The following is a 22,111-nucleotide window of genomic DNA, read 5'->3' on the forward strand; positions in this document are numbered from 1 at the left end:
TCCCAGTTGGATTTCTCTCTCTTCCCAGTCCTGCTTCCTGCCCTCCTCTCCCTCAGAGGTGATCCCAAGGGCACTCCTCAATAAATCTGTTCACTAAACTCAGTCTCAGAGTCTACTTCCTGGGGGGAATCAACCTGCAAAATATAACGTAACTTTGAAAGTATGGTTATATTTACAAAGGAAATTAAAACAAACAAAGAATACCTGTGGACTATGTACAATAATAACAAACTATCAGGAAGTTCCAAGGTTTAATAGATAAAGTAGTCTCTTGGGGTTGGCTACATTTTCACTCTTGTTTTCATAAAGGCTATATCTTCACTCTTGTTTTTGATTGTTCATCATATAAATATGTCTTCTGAAGGGATAAAATGCTGAAAGGGTCTATCTTTGTTATCTCTAAAGCAGTAGAAGATAGCCTAAGAATGAAAATGTATGAAAATAATATATGAAAAGAAGTCATTTTTATGGATCTCTGATCAAAAACTGAATTACATTTTAACTCAAATACTGAATTATGAAGCAAAATATGATGTGTTAAAGATTTCTGTGAAAGGTATTTCTTTTTAAAGTTTTAAAAAAATACTTATTAATTTATTTATTTTGGTTGTGCTGGGTCTTAGTTGTGGAAGGTGGGCTCCTTAGTTGCAACACATGGACTCCTTAGTTGCGGCATGTGAACTCTTAGTTGCAGCATGCATGTGGGATCTAGTTCCCTGACCAGGGATCGAACCTGGGCCCCCTGAATGGGCAGCGTGGAATCTTAACCACTGCGCCACGAGGGAAGTCCCGAAAGGTATTTTTTAAAAACAAATCTTGAAAAGGAAATTAAGAAAACAATTTCATTTACAAGAATATCCAAAAGAATAAAATATGCAGGAATAAATTTAACAGAGAAGGTAAAAGACTTGTACACAGAAAGCTATAAAACATTGCTGAAAGAAATTAAAGGGGACCTAAATAAATGGAAAGACACCCTGTGTTTTTGGATTGGAAGACTTAATATTGTTAAGTCTTAAAGTGATAAACAGATACAACGCAATCCCTATCAAAATTCCAATGGCCTTTTTTGTAGAAATGGAAAAGTTGATTCTCAAATTCATATGGAACTGCAAGTGGCCCCAAATGGCCAAAACTGTGTTGAAAAAGAAGAACAAAGTTGGGGGAATCAGATTTCCTGATTTCAAAATGTATTATAAAGGTACAGTAGTCAAAACAGCATGGTACTGGCATAAAGGTAAACATACAAGTCAATGGAATAGAATTTCAAGTCCAGAAACAAACCCTTACATTTATGATCAGTTGGTTCTGACAAAGGTGCCAAGAAAATTCAATGGGGAAGGAATAGTCTTTTTAAGAAATGGTGCTGGGACATCTGGATAGCCACAGGCAAAAGAAAGAAGCTGGACCCCTACCTCACACCAGACATAAAAATTACCTCAAAATGGGTCAGAGAAATAAATGTAAGAGCCAAAACTATAAAACTTTAAAAGGAAACATAGGAGTAAATTCTTCGTGACCTTGGGTTAGGCTAAGAGTTCTTAGATACCAACACCAAAAGCATGAGCCATAAAAGAAGTAATTGATAAAGTCTCTGATAAGAGCCTTGCTTCCAGAATATACAAAGAACTCTACAGCTCCATAATAAGACTAAAAAATCCAACTAAAAATAAGCAAAAGACTTGAATAGACATTTCACCAAAAAAAGACTATGAATGGCTAATAAGCACATGAGAAGATGCTCAACATCATTACCCACCAGGGAAATACAAAACGACAATAGGATACCACTCCATACTCACTAAAATGGATATAATAAAAAGACAGACAATACCAAGTATTGATGAGGATGTGAAGCCAGACCTCTCATTGCTGATGGAAATGTAAAATGGTACAGCCACCTTGAACATTATTTTGATAGTTTCTTACAAAGTCAAACATATATTTACTATATGATCCAGCAACTCCATTCCTAGGTATCTACCCAAGAGGAATGAAGACATATTTCCAACACAAAGACTTGTACTTGAATGTTTATAGCAACATTATGAATAATAACCAAAAAGTGGAGACAATCCAAATGTCCATCAACTGGGGAATATATAAATACAACGTGGAATATGCATACACTAGAATACTTTTCAGCAATAAAAAAGAACTACTGATACTTGCTACATCATGGGTGAACCTCACAAACATCATGCTAAGTGAAAGAAACTAGATGCAAAAGACCACATTATTGTATCCTTCCATTTCTATGAAAAGTCCTGAAAAGGTAAATCTATAACACATAAAGCAAATTAGTGGTTGCTTGGGGCTGGGATGGGAACAGGCATTGTCTGGAAACAAGTATATTTTGGGGTGATGGAAATGCTCTAAAGCTGGGTTGTAGTAATGGCTGCACAACTCTTAAAAATCACTGAATTGTGTGTACACAGGTGCATTTTATGGTATGTCAATTATACCTAAATAAAGAGTTTAAAAAAAAAACACGAGACTATGAGCATCAGCTGAAAAAAAAGGTGAGCACAAAAGGTGATACTGTGTTTCCGAAGAACAGAAGAGCCCAGAAGGGCTGCAGGTCTGGTCCAGCCCAAAGCCTAGAGATTGGCTTCCCATCCTTTACATCCCTGCAAAGCAACTTCTCCTAGAAATGGAAGCAAATGTAGCCATCTGTGATGGCTAATTTTGTGTGTCAACTTGACTGGCCACAGGGTGCCCAGATTAAACATTATTTCTGGGTGTGTCTGTGAGGGTGTCTCTGAATGAGATTAGCATCTGGGTCAGCGGACTCAGTCAAGTAGACTGCCCTCCCCACTGTCGGTGGGCATCATCCAATCCACCGAGGCCTGACCAGGACAAAAGGCAGAGGAAGCAGGAATTTGCCCTCTTTTTCCTGCCTAACTGCTTGAGCTGGGACACCTCATCTCATCTTCTCTCATCTACACCATCGGCTCCCCTGGCTCTCAGGCCTTTGGACTTAAACCGAATTACACCACTGGCTTTCCTGGGTCTGCAGCCTGCGGATGGTAGACTGTTGGGCTTCTCAGCCTCCATAATTACGTGAGGTAATTCCTCATAATAAATATCTCTATCTCCCTCTTTCTGTATCTCCAATTGGTTCTGTTTCTCTAGAGCAGGGGTCCCCAACCCCTGGGCCGCGGACCGGTACCAGGCCATGGCCTGTTAGGAACCAGGCAGCACGGCAGGAGGTGAGCGGCAGGCAGGCAAGTGAAGCTTCGTCTGCCCCTCCCCATCGCTCCCCATCACTCGCATTACCGCCTGAACCATTCCCCCCTGCCCCCGCCCCCGTCTGTGGAAAAACTGTCTTCCACGAAACCGGTCCCTGGTGCCAAAAAGGTTGGGGACCGCTGCTCTGTAGAACCCTGGCTAATACACTATCCCTCTACCAAATGAAGCTGAGTTCCATACATCATCAGGCACGATTCTAGAAACATAAAATACTCCCTGAAGACAGAGATCTCAAAGCATCTTGGTTTCCATATATTCATAAATCACTTCAAGCACCCAGCTGCATGTTCAGTGTGTGGCATTTAATCTGTACCTGACTCACAGGACTTTATAATTCACCAACTACAACTATGTTGTATCTCTCTTTTTTAAAGCTATCCAATTATCACAGACCCACAATTTCATCAGATTCTCTCTCAAAACCTCTGGTGTTACACGATCCATACCCCTGCTTCCAAGCAGCATTACCTCCATCCATGTGGAGGGGACAAGTGAACAAACTCTTCTTAAAAGTCAGCTGATTTACTTTGACATTCTATTTCAACGTTTAATCACCATTACTTGTGAGACGTCCATTCTGCTGTCCCCAACCTTTTTTCAGTTTGCCCTACTTCCATGACATCTGGAGTAGAAGTAACCGCTTCCCTGCTTCCTGAAAAGGGATAACATTTGAAAATGACCATGAACAACACCTCCTGAGGTTTGCTTCCCTTCAACTTTTCCTCTTAGGTGCTATTTTCAACCCTTCCAGTCACCTCTGGTCCTTTATTTTGTTCTCCTGAATGATCTAAATTTTCACACCCCATCAAGCATGACAACCAGTCCTGGGCACAGAATTCTAAAGTAATGCCAAATACAGCAGAGATATTCATTGCCAAATCGTTTAGAATAAGTTTGTTCCTAAAAAACAAACAAAAGCCTAGGGAGAATGATGCTGCGGTAGAATTACCAAGAATGTGAAGGAATTCCTGGGTGTTTAGACAAGGGAGAACATACCAGAAGGGAGGGTATGTAGTAGAATGGTAACAGAATGACACTAAGTCTCCCGGAGAACAGGATTTCTAGACTCCGACACAACTAACAGTCAGGATGTAAAAATAAAGAGTTTTCTTCCTTGCACCTTTCCTGAATGTAATTCTTGTTTTAAGGAATAACTGTTTCCTAGACATTCCTTGTATTAAACCCAAGTTACGTCTTTTCACTTGTACAACAAATATGGAACACGGACAATGAGTGCTGGAAGTTATCTATGAACGAAACGACAGAGTTCAACCTTTTCATTTTACTGACGAGGGCACTGAGGATTGGGGTGGCGGATGGAATGACTGCCCAAAGTTACTAAGAGACAGAGCTGGGAATACACCCTGTGCCTCCCAGCCTCAGGCCCAATCTCCTTTGACTGGATTCCTGTCTCCAAGAAGGAGGTAATTTAAGAAATCAAGATCTAGAAAGAACAGGAAAGAGCCATAAGTGGGCAGTATTAGCATGTAAATGGGACAAAACGAAGCGACAAATCTTCCCATTTCTTTTCCCAAGAAAACCACCTTGATTTTCAGGTCAGCTTATTAAACCCACACTCCAGTGGTAATGACATAAACTGTACTTGTTTTGTTTCTAGAATTTCATTGCCGGGCTTGGAGGAGGAGAGTCAAGGCTTCCACCTCCGGCAGGGAGCTCTGCCTGGGTCCTGGGGAAGCATGGGCCCCGCGGCTGCAGGGTGGGACCTTCTGTGGAGGGGGGACGTCACGCCAAGCTCCCGCTCCCCTGCGGAGGGCGCCTTCGGGAGACCTCTACCTCCCGGGCCCTTTTCTCCCTCTCCCTCTGGGAACTCCAACTGGACTAGGAAAAGAGGCAAGAGGCCCTGCCCTTCTAGAAGGGTCAGTGGCTGAGGGCCAAAGGAAAGGGAAGAAAGAACTGTCCTTAGTCTAGGTCACAATTTCTCGGAGGATGGGCAGTTTTTTGGGGGGGAGCATTCAAAGGTACAGGATAACCGTGGCACTATTTCCAAGGACATGATCTTATTTGAATGTTTTTAGGGTGGGGGAGGGTTTCATGATACAAGTCAAACCAACACGGTGTTATCACTATGTCACTGCAGGAACTTTTAAGTCAAATCAGGAGACTCTAGCACATAAATGGAAAGAAGTGGAATTCCATCCCGCTTCTTTTCAGCTTGTGGCAGGGAACTTTGGGCTAGGCTCCCACCTTAACTCCAGTATAAGTTCATGTCTCTGTTGTGAGGGAAACTTTGGTGGCAAGTATGGAGGTACTGGCTCCAGCAGAAAGAATCCTGGTGGTCCACAGGAACACCGACCCAGCTCAGAAGACAGCCGGGTGGTTCCAGGCTCAAAGTCCTAGTGTGGAACGAAGAACAAGTACACCTGCCTGACCTTGCCCTCTGCCCTGCACCCTGGGCAGCTGAGTGGGGCTGATCCAGCTGGCAGCTTGAGGGGTAGGGGGTTCTAGGTGTCCCCCTTAGAAACACAACCAACAGGTACAATTAGACATCACTTGGCTATCTGTGGGATTTTCAGGCAAGCATTTTATATGTTTACATTCACAAAGTTAAAAATCTGAAAATACAATACTTACCGTGTTTTTTTGAGTTACTATATCCTGAAAAGAAAAGATAGGATCAATATAGCTTTTTTCCAAAACAGTTAATTTCCATAAGCACTAGTAAGCACTTTGTCCCCATGCCATCATCTGGCACCCATTTTAGAGCAAGAGTTAATCATCTGAAACCTCCCCCTGTAAAAAGCTTCAAAAAGAATGGGCCCCTAAGAAATGTAAAATTCATGTTCTAAGGAAAATTTATCATGATTGGTTAGCTTTGGAATTCCTGGGGGACATATATGGTTATAAGGATTTTCCCATAGCAATGGCAATGCTTCTGTCCAAAGATATTTTGAGATTCAAGTTCAGGGCTCTGAATGCCCTGCACCTCGCCTTCTCAGTGACAGCAATGAAGCGCATGGGCAGCCCATGGTAACCTCGGGCCTGGAACCATTTCTTCAGTCATCAGTGTGAAGGCTGCAGGCCACCCCCCGCCCAAGTCAGCCTTTCTACAGAAGGGGTGTTGCTGATAGGATTCCTGACACCTCACTATAGGTATTATATTTATATACATTCACTATAGGAATTTTCAAGCTCAAACTCAATGACAGCAATTTTAGTCGGTTAACTTAGCATAATGGTTATGCAGCCCTTGACTGTATCATTTATGCGCTGCAAGCCATTTGCTGAAAAAAGAAAACATAATTAAACAGCTGTTCCCGTAAAATGTGTTTTACGTGTTCTGAGATTTCTATTTTCTGACAAGTGCAGATCGCTTCTTCTGGCGTCAGATATAACTGAGCACCCATTTCTGTTTTAGGAAGTATTTTTCCGTATCATTAAAAATTAAAACTTATCTAGGTCATGGGACTTTCCAGAGGAGTTCACTAGCGCACAAATGAGGGAAAAAATTTATTGAATTGGGAAAAAATACATTCTAGTTTCATGTTTCTCATCAAAATACAGCTGAATAATCTACCCTTTCACATTTTCTAATTCTAAATATTTTTAGGCATAACCACTTTAGTGAATATCAGTAAAAGAAAAAAAATCTAAATATCTAAAGTAATTTAGATTGGTTTATAGCCCTTTGGGAAACTATTTTACAATGTAAAGTATAATAGCAAAACAGTTTCTTCTTCCACTGTCACATGAATGACTCTTAAAATACAGTACTGTGCTAGGACGAGAGAGGACACACCTATGTAAGGTGTATGTGATATATTAACACATACAGGTTACACATCTGAGATAGGTAGTATTTCTACCAGGAAATAATGCCAAATTGTTACAGAACCCAGAAACATCTGGTTAATATTAGACCTTAAGAAACACAAACAAAAATGTCCAATTTGCCATCACAAAACTGTCATTTATATACTAGTGATTTTTAATGCTAAGGTAGCTGAACATTTAGAAATGACGTCCATGAAAGCTAACTCTGAACCACTGGTTCTCACCTCTGGCTGCACATTTGGGAGGTTAAAAAAAATCCCCTAGAGACTGTGACATAATTGATCTTGGTGTGGCCTGGGTACTGGGATATTTACAAACCCCCCAAATGATTCTAAAGTGCAGTCAAGGTTGAGTAACACTGCTGTAAACAAACTAATCTTTTATTCCTGAAATGATTTAACATAGACCAGGATTTCCTGACTAATGTTAAGATATTAAGCAACATTAATATTAGCTAAATTTTGTAATAACTCACATCCGACCTTCACATTTTACAAACAGGAGCATTTTTAAAAGTACAGTTATCCAAAAAAGCTTGTATCAAATTTGCAAAAATACATTTAAAAATTCTCAATAATTACTGAGCTGTGCATGAACACACAAGTTTTCAGTTTTGCTTGGCTTTAAACTGGGGAGAAAAAATGACAGATTAAATACTGATTACATCTGTGCTAAACGTTTCTACCCATTTTGGTAACTGTTAAACATCTTGCTATTATTATCCAAGTTGAGATTTTTTTTTTTTTTAATGTGCAGGTTTGGATCAAATTGCCCAATAGAGGATTCAAAGTGCTGTGTCTGCTTCAACAGAAACTAACAGGAGTTTTTGCCTTCACTTCCCCAGTGAGCTTAGAAATATTCAAGTTGCCTGCAAACGCACATCTCTAGCACATACGCTCACACAGAAGCCAGGAAGTCACCTGCGTGAGCTAGAACCTGGGGTGGGAAGGAAGGAACTGCACAAGCAAATGTTTATTGTTTTTCTCCAACCTCCTCTGCTACGTGTACATTTCAACTGAACACACAATACTGCTTTCCCAAAACAAAGTATTCAGGAGAAGGTGAACAATACTCTTTACCTTCAATGAAAGAGCAGTGTCAGCATCGGTGTCGTGGTACAGGATCACATTATTGGCCATGTCAAAGCTTTCACGGACTCCAAGATGGTAGAAGAGGGAAGGTTGTCTGGAGACATCGCTCATGTCCACCACGGCAACATCTGAGATGAACAAGGAGGGGACAAGGTCGGGGGAGAGAGAGGTGATCGACTTAATCTGCTTTCTGATGATTGCCAACGGGGAGCTGCTGCAATTTGTATTTCTACCATCAGCCTTTTAGGTAAAGCAGAAGTAAGGAATGATCTGACTAAAATTACCCCCATGAACTGTGGAAGAAAAGCAACAGGAATAAAAACTAAAAACCAAAAAACTCTTCCTTCTTCAAAGTGCTGAGAACATAGTCTCACTTAAAAATTGCTGGTGGATTTATTTTAAATGTTATTTTTATTAGGAAATTTATCATATCCAAAGAATATATTTAGCTTATATATAAAGTATTAAGTATAACGAAATGAAAAACCATGCACGCACCATGCAGCCCAAGACACAAAGCGTTATCTGTACTGTCAGAGCTCCACATGCCTCCCCCTAATCACAGCTCTCCCTCCTGCCCAGAGAACGCCTCCATCCTGATCTCTGCATTTATCAGTTCCCTGCATATATCTGTAGATGCATCTTATATATTATTATAATTATGAATTCCTAAACAGTATATTGTTTAGTTTTGTATGTCTTTGAACTTTATATAAATAGTATCATACTGTATATATTCTTTGACTTGCTGGTTTTCGGTGTGAAACAACCAACTTGTATGTCTAGCTCTAAGTTCATGCATTTTCACTTCAGCACACATGATTTCTTCTTTTCCGATTTCAAACTGTTGTAATGAACATTCCCGCACCATGCTCCTGGTTCATATGTCACCATCAACTGGACGGCACAGATCACATGCCCCTGGAGTTGTGTCCTAGAGAGACTTTAACCAAAACAGAGGGGCAACACAGAGCATCAATAAAGAACAAACTTAATTTGCCTAGTAGCATTGGACACCATTTCAAATCTAGTCATTTTCAAGAGAGTATCAGAGCTCCAAGTTTGACTGGACTTTCTCCACGATGTACAGCAGAAATTTGGGGAAATAGTGCCCAAACTTATGCTTGTGCTGCTGTGACTCACAGGAAGTCACTGAAAATCCCAATGAAACAGAACAGAGGCAAGGTGAACAGGGACGTGAAGAAACAAAAAGGCAGAGAGAGATGCTGCATCAGCACCAGGCACAACTGGGAGACCTGAGACCGAGCCTTGGTAAGTCCTGGGTGGGCCTTTTTATTCCCTAATTTATGGGTTGCCTGCTCTATGCCAGGCACTGTGCTTGGTGCCAGGGATAGAAGTATGAACAAGGCGTAATCCCTTTCCTCAAAACCATGTTTAATACAACGGAGGCGACGGGAAGGGAGCAGTGGTTAGAATCAGGGTAAGGAAGGTTAAGATGAGAGGAACAGTGACAGAGGCACCCCTGGGGGGCACCGAACCCACACTCAGGTGGAGGGCAGTCAGGGAAGGCTGAAAGCATGTGAGCTGTCTGGAGCCTGAGGGTCCATATGAGGCAGGAAAACTGGGGAGAAGATGGGCGGATGGAAAGGGAGGGAAAAAGCATTGTAGGAAGAGAAGGCAGCAAGTACAAGCCAGAGGTCAGGGGGGTGTACATGTTGGGGCCACTGCAAATCATTTCACAGGACCAGAACACCTAAGAAGATGAACCTGGAAGGGTTAGTAGGTGCCAGACAGGTGAAGGGGTCCGAAGGCCATGTTAAGAGGGCTGGACACTAGCTTGAGACAATGGGAAACCTATGGTAGGGTGTGGGTTTTTTTTGTTTGTTTTTTTAACTTTTCATTATGGAAAATTACAAATATATATGTAAAAGTAAACAGAATAGTATAATGGAACCCCTGTAGCCCCCCACTTCCCTCAGCAATTATCAACTCAGCCGGCCTTGTTTCATCTCTACTGCCGCCCATACCACCCCTTCCATATTATTTTGAAACAAATCCCAGGTGTCATATAATTTCATCTCCAAATACTTCAGTATGTTTCATTAAAAGAACTCAAAGAAAAAAACAACAACAACAAATAACCATAGCATGAATGTCTCATCATTATTTTTAAAAAAATAATCATGAAGGGCTTAAACAGGAGACTATCATATCCAAATTTACCCTTCAAAGGTTATTGCTCAAGAAAGGACAAATGTATATGCTGAGGAAACACTTTTTACAACCCAGCCTGGTTAATTTATCTCAAATGGATAACTGTTCCCCAAAGACATCTGCTCAGAGTCAAAAACCACACTGTAGCTGAATAAATTAGACATTCTGCCCATATGAGTTTTCCCTGGACTCTATTACCTTCTCAGATTAAAAAGAATGTGTTTCCTACTAATGTTATTAGGAAGTGGCAACACAAATGCTAATTCCAAGGCCGTGGGGACTTCTATAATTAGTGAACAAAGGACAGGAAGCAAATGGAGGAAGACAAAGGAGAGTGGTGGGAAGGGGCAGAGCAGGGATGAAGGATGGCAGCCCCCAGTCATGCAGACCATTTTCACAGGAAACCTGCAACGTGGTGGAGTAGCTTGTAGCCAAGTAGATTAAATTTTAATCTGGTGACATGAGTTCCTGCTTTCCTCTGCCCTCTCAATGTTCTGTACTGAGACCTGTACACTGGCCTCACCACATCCACCAAGGAGCCCCTCTGTGGCTTCACCAAGGGTTGGGATGGAGATTTTTCTTGGTGCCTCATTAAAACAGGACAGATTGAAGCAAGATGGCTACTGAGTGACTCAGGGGGGAAATGCTGGACACATGATGGATTCCAGCCCTGAGCAGGACAGCACGGGACTTCATCACGCTACCTCAGAAAGGAAATCCTATTCAAAAGGCATGGTTGAGCAAAGCTTTTACACAGTGAACTGCTAAGGAAAAAAGGGCAGAAACAAAGACATGTTTGCTGGAAAATGGGCAAGATAGTTTCACGTCATCTTAATTAATCTTTGCAACAACACTCTGAGTACTCCCCAGTCCCGGGAGCGCGCAAGGGCCGCTGTGCCTGCACACCCATATCTGGGGGATAATGGCCAGCACACGCTGAGGAAAGAGGCAGCAGGCATCCAAACTAAAAACAGCCACTCAATTCCGGAAAAGAGGGTGGAATAGACGGACTTGAGCTCATCTTCTCTCACAAAAACACCACAACCACAACTAACTGCTGAACAACCATTGACAAAAAAGACTGGAAGCTACCAAAAAAGATTTTTTTACATTCAAAGACAAAAAAGAAGCCACAATGAGATGGTAGGAAGGGCACTTTCAGAACATAATCAAATCCCATACCCACCAGATGGACAACCCACAAACTGGAAAATAATTATATCGCAGAGGTCCTCCCATAAGAGTGAGAGTCCTGAGCCTCTGAGTGAGGTCTCAGAGACCTCTGGGACAACATTAAATACACCAACATTTGCAACATAGGTGTCCCAGAAGGACTAGAGAGAGAGAAAGGGCCTGAGAAAATATTTGAAGAGATTACAGCCAAAAACTTCCCTAACATGAGAAAGAAAACATTCAACTTAAGTCCAGGAAGCGCAGAGAGTCCCATACAAGATAAACCCAAGGAGGAACACACCAAGACACATATTAATCAAACGGACAAAAATTAAAGACAAAGAAAAAATATTAAAAGCAAGAAGGGAAAAGTGACAAGTAACATACAAGGGAATCCCCATAAGGGTATCAGCTGATTTTTCAGCAGACACTCTGCAAGCCAGAAGGGAGTGGCACAATATATTTAAAGTGATGAAAGGGAAAAACCTACAACCAAGAATATTCTACCCAGCAAGGCTCTCATTCAGATTCAACAGAGAAATCAAAAGTTTTACAGACAAGCAAAAGCTAAGAGAATTCAGCACCACGAAACCAGCTTTACAACAAATCCTAAAGGAAATTCTCTAGGTGGAAAAGAAAAGGCCAAAATGAGAATCAAGAAAATTACAAATGGGAAAGCTCACCAATAAAGGCAAACATAAAGTAAAGGTAGGAAATCATCCACACACAAATATGATATCAAAACCAGCAATCATGAGAAGAGAAGAGTACAAATGCAGGATATTGGAAATGCACTTGAAATTAAGAGACCAGCAACTTAAAACAATCTTGTATATATACAGACTGCTATATCAAAACCTCATGGGAGGGACTTCCCTGGTGGTCCAGTTGGTAAGACTCCGCACTCCCAATGCAGGGGGCCAGGCCTCGATCCCTGGTCAGGGAACTAGATACCGCAGGCACGACGCAACGAAGAGTCCGCATGCCGCAACTAAAGACCCTGCATGCCACAACGAAGATCCCGCGTGCTGCAAATAAGACCTGGTGCAGCCTAAATACATAAATAAATAATAAATAAATAAATATTAAAAAAAATAAACCTCGTGGGAACCACAAACCAAAAATCTACAATAGATACACATACAAAAAAGAAAAAGCAATCTAAACACAACACTAAATACAGACATCAAATCACAAGAGAACAAAAGACGAAGGGAAGAAAAAAAGACCTTGAAAAACAAATCCAAAACAATGAACAAAATGGCAATAAGAACATTCCTATTGATAATTACCTTAACCGTAAATGGATTAAATGCTCCAACCAAAAGACATAGACTGGCTGAATGGATACAAAAACAAGACCCATATATATGCTGCCTACAAGAGATCCACTTCAGATCTAGGGACACATACAGACTGAAACTGAGGGGACAGAAAAAGGTATTCCATGCAAATGGAAATCAAAAGAAAGCTGGAGTAGCAATACTCATATCAGACAAAATAGACTTTAAAATAAAGAATGCTACAAGAGACAAAGAAGGACACTAAACAATGATCAAGGGATCAATCCAAGAAGATAACAATTGTAAATATATATGCACCCAACACAGGAGTACCTCAATATGTAAGGCAAATGCTAACAGCCATAAAGGAGAAATCAACAGTAACACAATAGTGGGGGACTTTAACACCTCACTTTCATCAAGGGACAGATCATCCAGACAAAAAATCAATAAGGAAACACAGGCCTTAAATGATACGTTAGACCAGGTGGATTTAATTGATATTTATAGAGCATTCCATCCAAAAGCAGCAGAATACACTTTCTTCTCAAGTACACACGGAAGATTCTCCAGGATAGATCACATGCTGGGCCACAAATCAAGCCTCAGTAAATTTAAGGAAATAGAAATCATATCAAGCATCTTTTCCGAGCACAATGCTTTGAAATTAGAAATCAATTACAGGACAAAAAGTGTAAAAATACAACACATGGAGGCTAAACAATATGCCACTAAACAACCAATGGATCACTGAACAAATCAAAGAGGAATTCGAAAAATACCTAGAGACAAATGACAACGAGAACACAACAGTCCAAAACCTATGGGATGCAGCAAAAGCAGTTCTAAGAGAGAAGTTTACAGCAATACAAGCCTACCTTAGGAAACAAGAAAAATCTCAAATAAACGACCTAACCTTACACATAAAGCAACTAAAGAAAGAAGAACAAACAAAACCCAAAGTTAGTAGAAGGAAAGAAATCATAAAGATCAGAGCAAAAATAAATGAAATAGAGATGAAGAAAACAACAGAAAAGATCAATGAAACTAAAATCTGGTTCTTTGAGAAGATAAACAAAATTGACAAACCTTTAGCCAGACTCCTCAAGAAAAAAAGAGAACTCAAATCAATAAAATTAGAAATGAAAAAGGAGAAGTTACAACTGACACCAAAGAAATACAAAGGATCATAAGAGACTACTACAAACAACTATATGCCAATAAAATGGATAACCTAGAAGAAACTGACAAATTCCTAGAAAGATACAACCTTCCAAGACTGAACCAGGAAGAAATAGAAAATATGAACAGACCAATCACAAGTACTGAAATTTAAACAGTGATCTAAAAGCTTCCAAAAGGGACTTCCCTGGTGGTCCAGTGGTAAAGAATCCTCCTTCCAAACCAGGGCATGGGGATTTGATTCCTGGTCGGGGAACTAAGATTCCACATGCTGCAGGGCAACTAAGCCTGGGCACCACAACTACTGAGCTCGCGCACCTCAACAAGACAGCCCACGTGCTGCAAACAACAAGAGCCCAAGCGCCCTGCAGCCCACATGCTGCAACTAGAGAGAGAAAACCTGCACTCCACAACTAGAGAGAAGCCCGCACGCCACAATGAAGAGCACACGCCACAACGAAAGATCCCATATGCCTCAACTAAGACCCGACACAGCCAAAAATAATAATAATAATAAAGAAAATTAAAAATAAATAAAAGCTTCCAACAAACAAAAGTCCAAGACCAGATGGAGTCACAGGTGAATTCTATCAAACATTTAGAGAAGAGTTAACAGCTATCCCTCTGAAATGCTTTCAAAACATTGCAGAGAAAGAACTCTGCTCATTCTATGAGGCAACCATCACCTGGATACCAAAACCAGACAAAGATACCACAAGAAAAAAAAATTACAGGCCAATATCACTGATGAACAGAGATGCAGAAATACTCAACAAAATACTACCAAACCGAATCCAACAATACATTAAAAGGATCATATACTATGACCAAGTGGGATTAATCCCAGGGATGCAAGGATTCCTCAATATCCTCAAATCAATCAGTGTGATACACCACATTAACAAACTGAAGAATATACGGCTTCAAGATGGCAGAAGAGTAAGACGTGGAGATCACCTTCCTCTCCACAAATACATCAGAAATACATCTACGTGTGGAACAACTCCTACAGAACACATACTGAACACTGGCAGAAGACCTCAGACCTCCCAAAAGGCAAGAAACTCCCCCATGTACCTGGGTAGGGTAAAAGAAAAAGGAAAAAACAGAGACTAAAGAATAGGGACGGGACCTGCACCAGTGGGAGGGAGCTGTGAAGGAGGAAAGGTTTCCACACACTAGGAAGGCCCTTCGTGGGCAGAGACTGCGGGTGGCGGAGGGGGGGAGCTGCAGAGCCACGGAGGAGAGCGCAGCCACAGGGGTGCGGAGGGCAAAGCGGAGAGATTCCCGCACGGAGGACCGGTGCCGACCAGCACTCACCAGCCCGAGAGGCTTGTCTGCTCAGCCGCCGGGGCGGGCAGGGGCGGGGAGCTGAGGCTCGGGCTTTGGAGGTCGGATCCCAGGGAGAGGACTGGGGTTGGCGGCGTGAACACAGCCTGAAGGGGGCTAGTGCGCCACGGCTAGCTGGGAGGGAGTCCAGGAAAAAGTCTGCAGCTGCTGAAGAGGCAAGAGACTTTTTCTTGCCTCTTTGTTTCCTGGTGCGTGAGGAGAGGGGATTCAGAGCGCCGCTTAAAGGAGCTCCAGAGACGGGCACGAGCCGTGGCGATCAGCGTGGACCCCAGAGACGGGCATGAGACGCTAAAGCTGCTGCTGCCGCCACCAAGAAGCCTGTGTGCGAGCACAGGTCACTCTCCACACCGCCCCTCCCAGGAGCCTGTGCAGCCCGCCACTGCCAGGGTCCCGTGATCCAGGGACAATTTCCCCGGGAGAACGCACGGCGCGCCTCAGGCTGGTGCAACGTCACGCTGGCCTCTGCCGCCACAGGCTCACCCCTCATCCGTACCCCTCCCTCCCCCTGGCCTGAGCAAGCCAGAGCCCCCGAAGCAGCTGCTCCTTTAACCCCATCCTGTCTGAGCGAAGAACAGATGGCCTCAGGCGACCTACACGCAGAGGCGGGTCCAAATCCAAAGCTGAACCCCAGGAGCTGTGCGAACAAAGGAGAGAAAGGGAAATCTCTCCCAGCAGCCTCAGGAGCAGTGGATTAAATCTCCACAATCAACTTGATGTACCCTGCATCTGTGGAATACCTGAATAGACAACAAATCATCCCAAATTGAGGAGGTGGACTTTGGGAGCAACGATATATATATATATATTTCCCTTTTTCTCTTTTTGTGAGTGTGTATATGTATGCTTCTGTGTGTGATTTTGTCTCTATAGCTTTGCTTTTACAATTTGTCCTAGGGTTCTGTCTGTCCGGTTTTTTTTGTGTGTTTGTTTTTTAGTATAGTTTTTAGCACTTGTTATCATTGGTGGATTTGTTTATTGGTTTGGTTGCTCTGTTCTTTCTTTTTTTTTATTACTTAAAAAATCTTTTTTTACTAATTATTTTTTATTTTAATAACTTTATTTTATTTTATTTTACTTTTTCTTCTTCCTTCTTTCTTTTTTTTCTCCCTTTTATTCTGAGCCGTGTGGAGGACAGGCTCTTGGTGCTCCAGCAAGGCGTCAAGGGCTGTGCCTCTGAGGTGGCAGAGCCAAGTTCAGGACACTGGTCCACAAGAGACCTCCCAGCTCCACGTAATATCAAATGGCAAAAACCTCCCAGAGATCTCCATCTCAACGCCAAGACCCAGCTCCACTCAACGACCAGGAACCCACAGTGCTGGACACCCTATGCCAAACAACTAGCAAGACAGGAACACAATCCCGTCCATTAGCAGAGAGGCTGCCTAAAATCATAATAAGGCCACACACACCCCAAAACATACCACCAGATGTGGATGTGCCCAGCAGAAAGACAAGATCCAACCTCATCCACCAGAACACAGGCACCAGTCCCCTCCACCAGGAAGCCTACACAACCCACTGAACCAACCTTAGCCACTGGGGGCAGACACCAAAAACAACAGGAACTACGAACCTGCAGCCTGCGAAAAGGAGACCCCAAACACAGTGAGTTAAGCAAAATGAAAAGACAGAGAAACACACAGCAGATGAAGGAGCAAGGCAAAAACCCTCCAGACCTAACAAATGAAGAGGAAATAGGCAGTCTACCTGAAAAAGAATTCCAAATAATGAGAGTAAAGATGATCCAAAATCTTGGAAATAGAATGGAGAAAATACAAGAAACGTTTAACAAGGACCTAGAAGAACTAAAGAGCAAACAAACAATGATGAACAACACAATAAATGAATTTAAAGATTCTCTAGAAGGGATCAATAGCAGAATAACTGAGGCAGAAGAACGGATAAGTGACCTGGAAGATAAAATAGTGGAAATAACTACTGCAGAGCAGAAGAAAGAAAAAAGAATGAAAAGAACTGAGGACAGTCTCAGAGACCTCTGGGACAACATTAAATGCACCAACATTCGAATTATAGGGGTCCCAGAAGAAGAAGAGAAAAAGAAAGGGACTGAGAAAATATTTGAAGAGATTGTACTTGAAAACCTCCCTAATATGGGAAAGGAAATAGTTAATCAAGTCCAGGAAGCACAGAGAGTCCCATACAGGATAAATCCAAGGAGAAACACGCCAAGACACATATTAATCAAACTATCAAAAATTAAATACAAAGAAAAAATATTAAAAGCAGCAAGGGAAAAACAACAAATAACACACAAGGGAATCCCCACAAGGTTAACAGCTGATCTTTCAGCAGAAACTCTGCAAGCCAGAAAGGAGTGGCAGGACATATTTAAACTGATGAAGGAGAAGAACCTAAAACTAAGATTACTCTACCTAGCAAGGATCTCATTCAGATATGAAGGAGAAATTAAAACCTTTACAGACAAGCGAAAGTTTAGAGAATTCAGCACCACCAAACCAGCTTTACAACAAATGCTAAAGGAACTTCTCTAGGCAGGAAACACAAGAGAAGGAAAAGACCTACAATAACAAACCCAAAACAATTAAGAAAATGGTAATACGAACATACATATCGATAATTACCTTAAATGTAAATGGATTAAATGCTCCAACCAAAAGACACAGACTGGCTGAATGTATACAAAAACAAGACCCGTATATACACTCGTTGTCTACAAGAGCCCCACTTCAGACCTAGGGACACATAGAGACTGAAAGTGAGGGGATGGAAAAAGATATTCCATGCAAATGGAAATCAAAAGAAAGCTGGAGTAGCAATTCTCGTAACAGACAAAATAGACTTTAAAACAAAGACTATTACAAGAGACAAAGAAGGACACTACATAATGATCAAGGGATCAATCCAAGAAGAAGATATAACAATTGTAAATATTGATGCACCCAACATAGGAGCACCTCAATACATAAGGCAAATACTAACAGCCATAAAAGGGGAAAGCGACAGTAACACAGTAATAGTAGGGGACTTTAACACCCCACTTTCCCCAATGGACAGATCACCCAAAATGGAAATAAATAAGGAAACAGAAGCTTTAAATGATACATTAAACAAGATGGACTTAATTGAAATATATAGGACATTCCATCCAAACACAACAGAATACACATTCTTCTCAAGTGCTCATGGAACATTCTCCAGGAGAGTTCATATCTTGGGTCACAAATCAAGCCTTGGTATATTTAAGAAAATTGAAATTGTATCAAGTATCTTTTCCGACCACAACGCTATGAGACTAGATATCAATTACAGGAAAAAATCTGTAAAAAATACAAACACATGGAGGCTAAACTATACACTACTTAATAACCAAGTGATCACTGAAGAAATCAAAAGAGGAAATCAAAAAATACCTAGAAACAAATGACAATGAAAACACGACGACCCAAAACCTATGGGAGGCAGCAAAAGCAGTTCTAAGAGGGAAGTTTATAGCAATACAATCCTACCTTAAGAAACCGGAAATATATCAAATAAACAACCTAACCTTGCACCTAAAGCAATTAGAGAAAGAAGAGCAAAAAAAACCCAAAAGTTAGCAGAAAGAAAGAAATCATAAAGATCAGATCAGAAATAAATGAAAAAGAAATGAAGGAAACAATAGCAAAAATCAATGAAACTAAAAGCTGGTTCTTCGAGAAGATAAACAAAATTGATAAACCATTAGCCAGACTCAGCAAGAGAAAAAGGGAGAAGCCTCAAATCAACAGAATTAGAAATGAAAAAGGAGAAGTAACCACTGACACTGCAGAAATACAAACGATCATGAGAGATTACTACAAGCAACTCCATGCCAATAAAATGGACAACCTGGAAGAAATGGACAGATTCGTAGAAATGCACAACCTGCCGAGACTGAACCAGGAAGAAATAGAAAATACGAACAGACCAATCACAAGCACTGAAATTGAAACTGTGATTAAAAATCTTCCAACAAACAAAAGCCCAGGACCAGATGGCTTCACAGGCGAATTCTATCAAACATTTAGAGAAGAGCTAACACCTATCCTTCTCAAACTCTTCCAAAATATTGCAGAGGGAGGAACACTCCCCAACTCATTCTACGAGCCCACCATCACCCTGATACCAAAACCAGACAAAGATGTCACAAAGAAAGAAAACTACAGGCCAATATCACTGATGAACATAGATGCAAAAATCCTCAACAAAATACTAGCAAACAGAATCCAACAGCACATTAAAAGGATTATACACCATGATCAAGTGGGGTTTATTCCAGGAATGCAAGGATTCTTCAATATACGCAAATCAATCAATGTGATACACCATATTAACAAACTGAAGGAGAAAAACAATATGATCATCTCAATAGATGCAGAGAAAGCTTTCGACAAAATTCAACACCCATTTATGATAAAAGCCCTGCAGAAAGTAGACATAGAGGGAACTTTCCTCAACATAATAAAGACCATATATGACAAACCCACAGCCAACATCGTCCTCAATGGTGAAAAACTGAAACCATTTCCACTAAGATCAGGAACAAGACAAAGTTGCCCACTCTCACCACTATTATTCAACATAGTTTTGGAAGTTTTGGGCACAGCAATCAGAGAAGAAAAAGAAAGAAAAGGAATCCAAATCGGAAAAGAAGAAGTAAAGCTGTCACTGTTTGCAGATGACATGATACTATACATAGAGAATCCTAAAGATGCTACCAGAAAACTACTAGAGCTAATCAATGAATTTGGTAAAGTAGCAGGATACAAAATTAATGCTCAGAAATCTCTTGCATTCCTATATACTAATGATGAAAAATCTGAAAGTGAAATTAAGAAAACACTCCCGTTTACCACTGCAACAAAAAGAATAAAATATCTAGGAATAAACCTACCTAAGGAGACAAAAGACCTGTATGCAGAAAATTATAAGACACTGATGAAAGAAATTAAAGATGATACAAATAGATGGAGAGATATACCATGTTCCTGGATTGGAAGAATCAACATTGTGAAAATGACTCTACTACCCAAAGCAATCTACAGATTCAATGCAATCCCTATCAAACTACCACTGGCATTTTTCACAGAACTAGAACAAAAAATTTCACAATTTGTATGGAGACACAAAAGACCCTGAATAGCCAAAGCAATCTTGAGAACGAAAAATGGAGCTGGAGGAATCAGGCTCCTGGGCTTCAGACTATATTACAAAGCTACAGTAATCAAGACAGTTTGGTACTGGCACAAAAACAGAAATATAGATCAATGGAACAGGATAGAAAGCCCAGAGATAAACCCATGCACATATGGTCAACTAATGTATGAAAAGGAGGCAGGAACATACAGTGGAGAAAAGGGAGTCTCTTCATTAAGTGGTGATGGGAAAACTGGACAGCTACATGTAAAAGAATGAAATTAGAACGTTCTCTAACACCATACGCAAAAATAAACAAAATGGATCGAAGACCTAAATGTAAGCTGGACACAATAAAACTCTTAGAGGAAAACAGAGGCAGAACACTCTTTGACATAAATCTCAGCAATATGTTTTTTGATCCACCTCCTAGAGTACTGAAAATAAAAACAAAAATAAACAAATGGGACCGAATTAAACTTAAAGGCTTCTGTATAGCAAAGGAAACCATATTCGAAATGAAAAGACAACCCACAGAATGGGAGAAAATATCTGCAAACGAAGTGACCGACAAGGGATTAATGTCCACAATATACAAATAGCTCATGCAGCTCTATGTCAAACAAAAAACAAAAAACAAAAAACCAATCAAAAAATGGGCAGAAGATCTAACTAGACATTTCTCCAAAGAAGATATACAGATGGCCACAAACCACATGAAAAGATGCTCAACATCACTAATTTTCAGAGAAATGCAAATCAAAACTACAATGAGATATATCACCTCACACTGGTCACAGCGGCCATCATCAAAAAGTCTACAAACAATAAATGCTGGAGAGGGTGTGGAGAAAAGGGAACCCTCCTACATTGTTGGTAGGAATGTAAACTGGTAAAACCACTATGGAGAAGAGTATGGAGATTCCTTAAAAACCTAAAAATAGAACTACCATATGATCCAGCAATCCCACTCCTGGGCATATATCCAGAGAAAACCATAATTTGAAAAGACACATGCACCCCATTGTTCACTGCAGCACTATTTACAATAGTCAAGACATGGAAGCAACCTAAATGTCCACTGACAGACGAATGGATAAAGAAGATGTGGTAGTGGACTCCCCTGGTGGCACAGTGGTTAAGAATCCATCTGCCAATGCAGGGGACACAGGTTCGAGCCTTGGTCCTGGAAGATCCCACATGCCGCAGAGCAACTAAGCCCGTGCACCACAACTACTGAGCCTGCCCTCTAGAGCCTGTGTGCCACAACTACTGAAGCCCTCGCGCCTAGAGTTCGTGCTCCACAACAAGAGAAGCCACCACAATGAGAAGCCCGCACACCTCAACAAAGAGTAGCCCCTGCTTGTCACAACTAGAGAAAGCCCTTGCACAGCAACGAAGACCCAATGCAGCCAAAAATTAAAAAAAAAAAGATGTGGTACATATATACAATGGAATATTACCGAGCCATGAAAAATAACGAAATAATGCCATTTGCAGCAACATGGATGGACCTAGAGATCATCATACTAAGTGAAGAAAGCGAAAGGCAAATAGCATATGGTATCACTCATAAGGGGAATCTAATTTTTAAAAATGATACACATGAACTTTTTTATAAAACAGAAACAGACTCACAGATCTTGAAATCAAACGTACGGTTACAAAAGGGGAAAC

General features: G+C 41.1%; 1 protein-coding gene across 4 annotated transcripts in view; it reads right to left on the bottom strand.

Moving 5' to 3' along the window:
* MAP3K15 (mitogen-activated protein kinase kinase kinase 15) overlaps positions 1 to 22,111 on the bottom strand; it is a 148,331-nt gene that overhangs the window by 109,095 nt on the left and 17,125 nt on the right. For 2 of the 4 annotated variants that reach the window (XM_059911660.1, XM_059911656.1), the window contains exons 2-3: positions 8,124 to 8,263; positions 5,845 to 5,868 (exon numbers count right to left, since the gene is read on the bottom strand). In XM_059911660.1, the coding sequence (XP_059767643.1) occupies positions 5,845 to 5,868; positions 8,124 to 8,263 (164 nt within the window). Of the gene's footprint in view, positions 1 to 3,807; positions 3,905 to 5,844; positions 5,869 to 8,123; positions 8,264 to 22,111 lie in introns of those variants that run through there. The other 2 variants (XM_059911658.1, XM_059911657.1) reach the window with 2 other exon arrangements.

The sequence above is a fragment of the Balaenoptera ricei genome, chromosome X, assembly GCF_028023285.1.
Source record: "Balaenoptera ricei isolate mBalRic1 chromosome X, mBalRic1.hap2, whole genome shotgun sequence".
Taxonomy (NCBI): domain Eukaryota; kingdom Metazoa; phylum Chordata; class Mammalia; order Artiodactyla; family Balaenopteridae; genus Balaenoptera; species Balaenoptera ricei.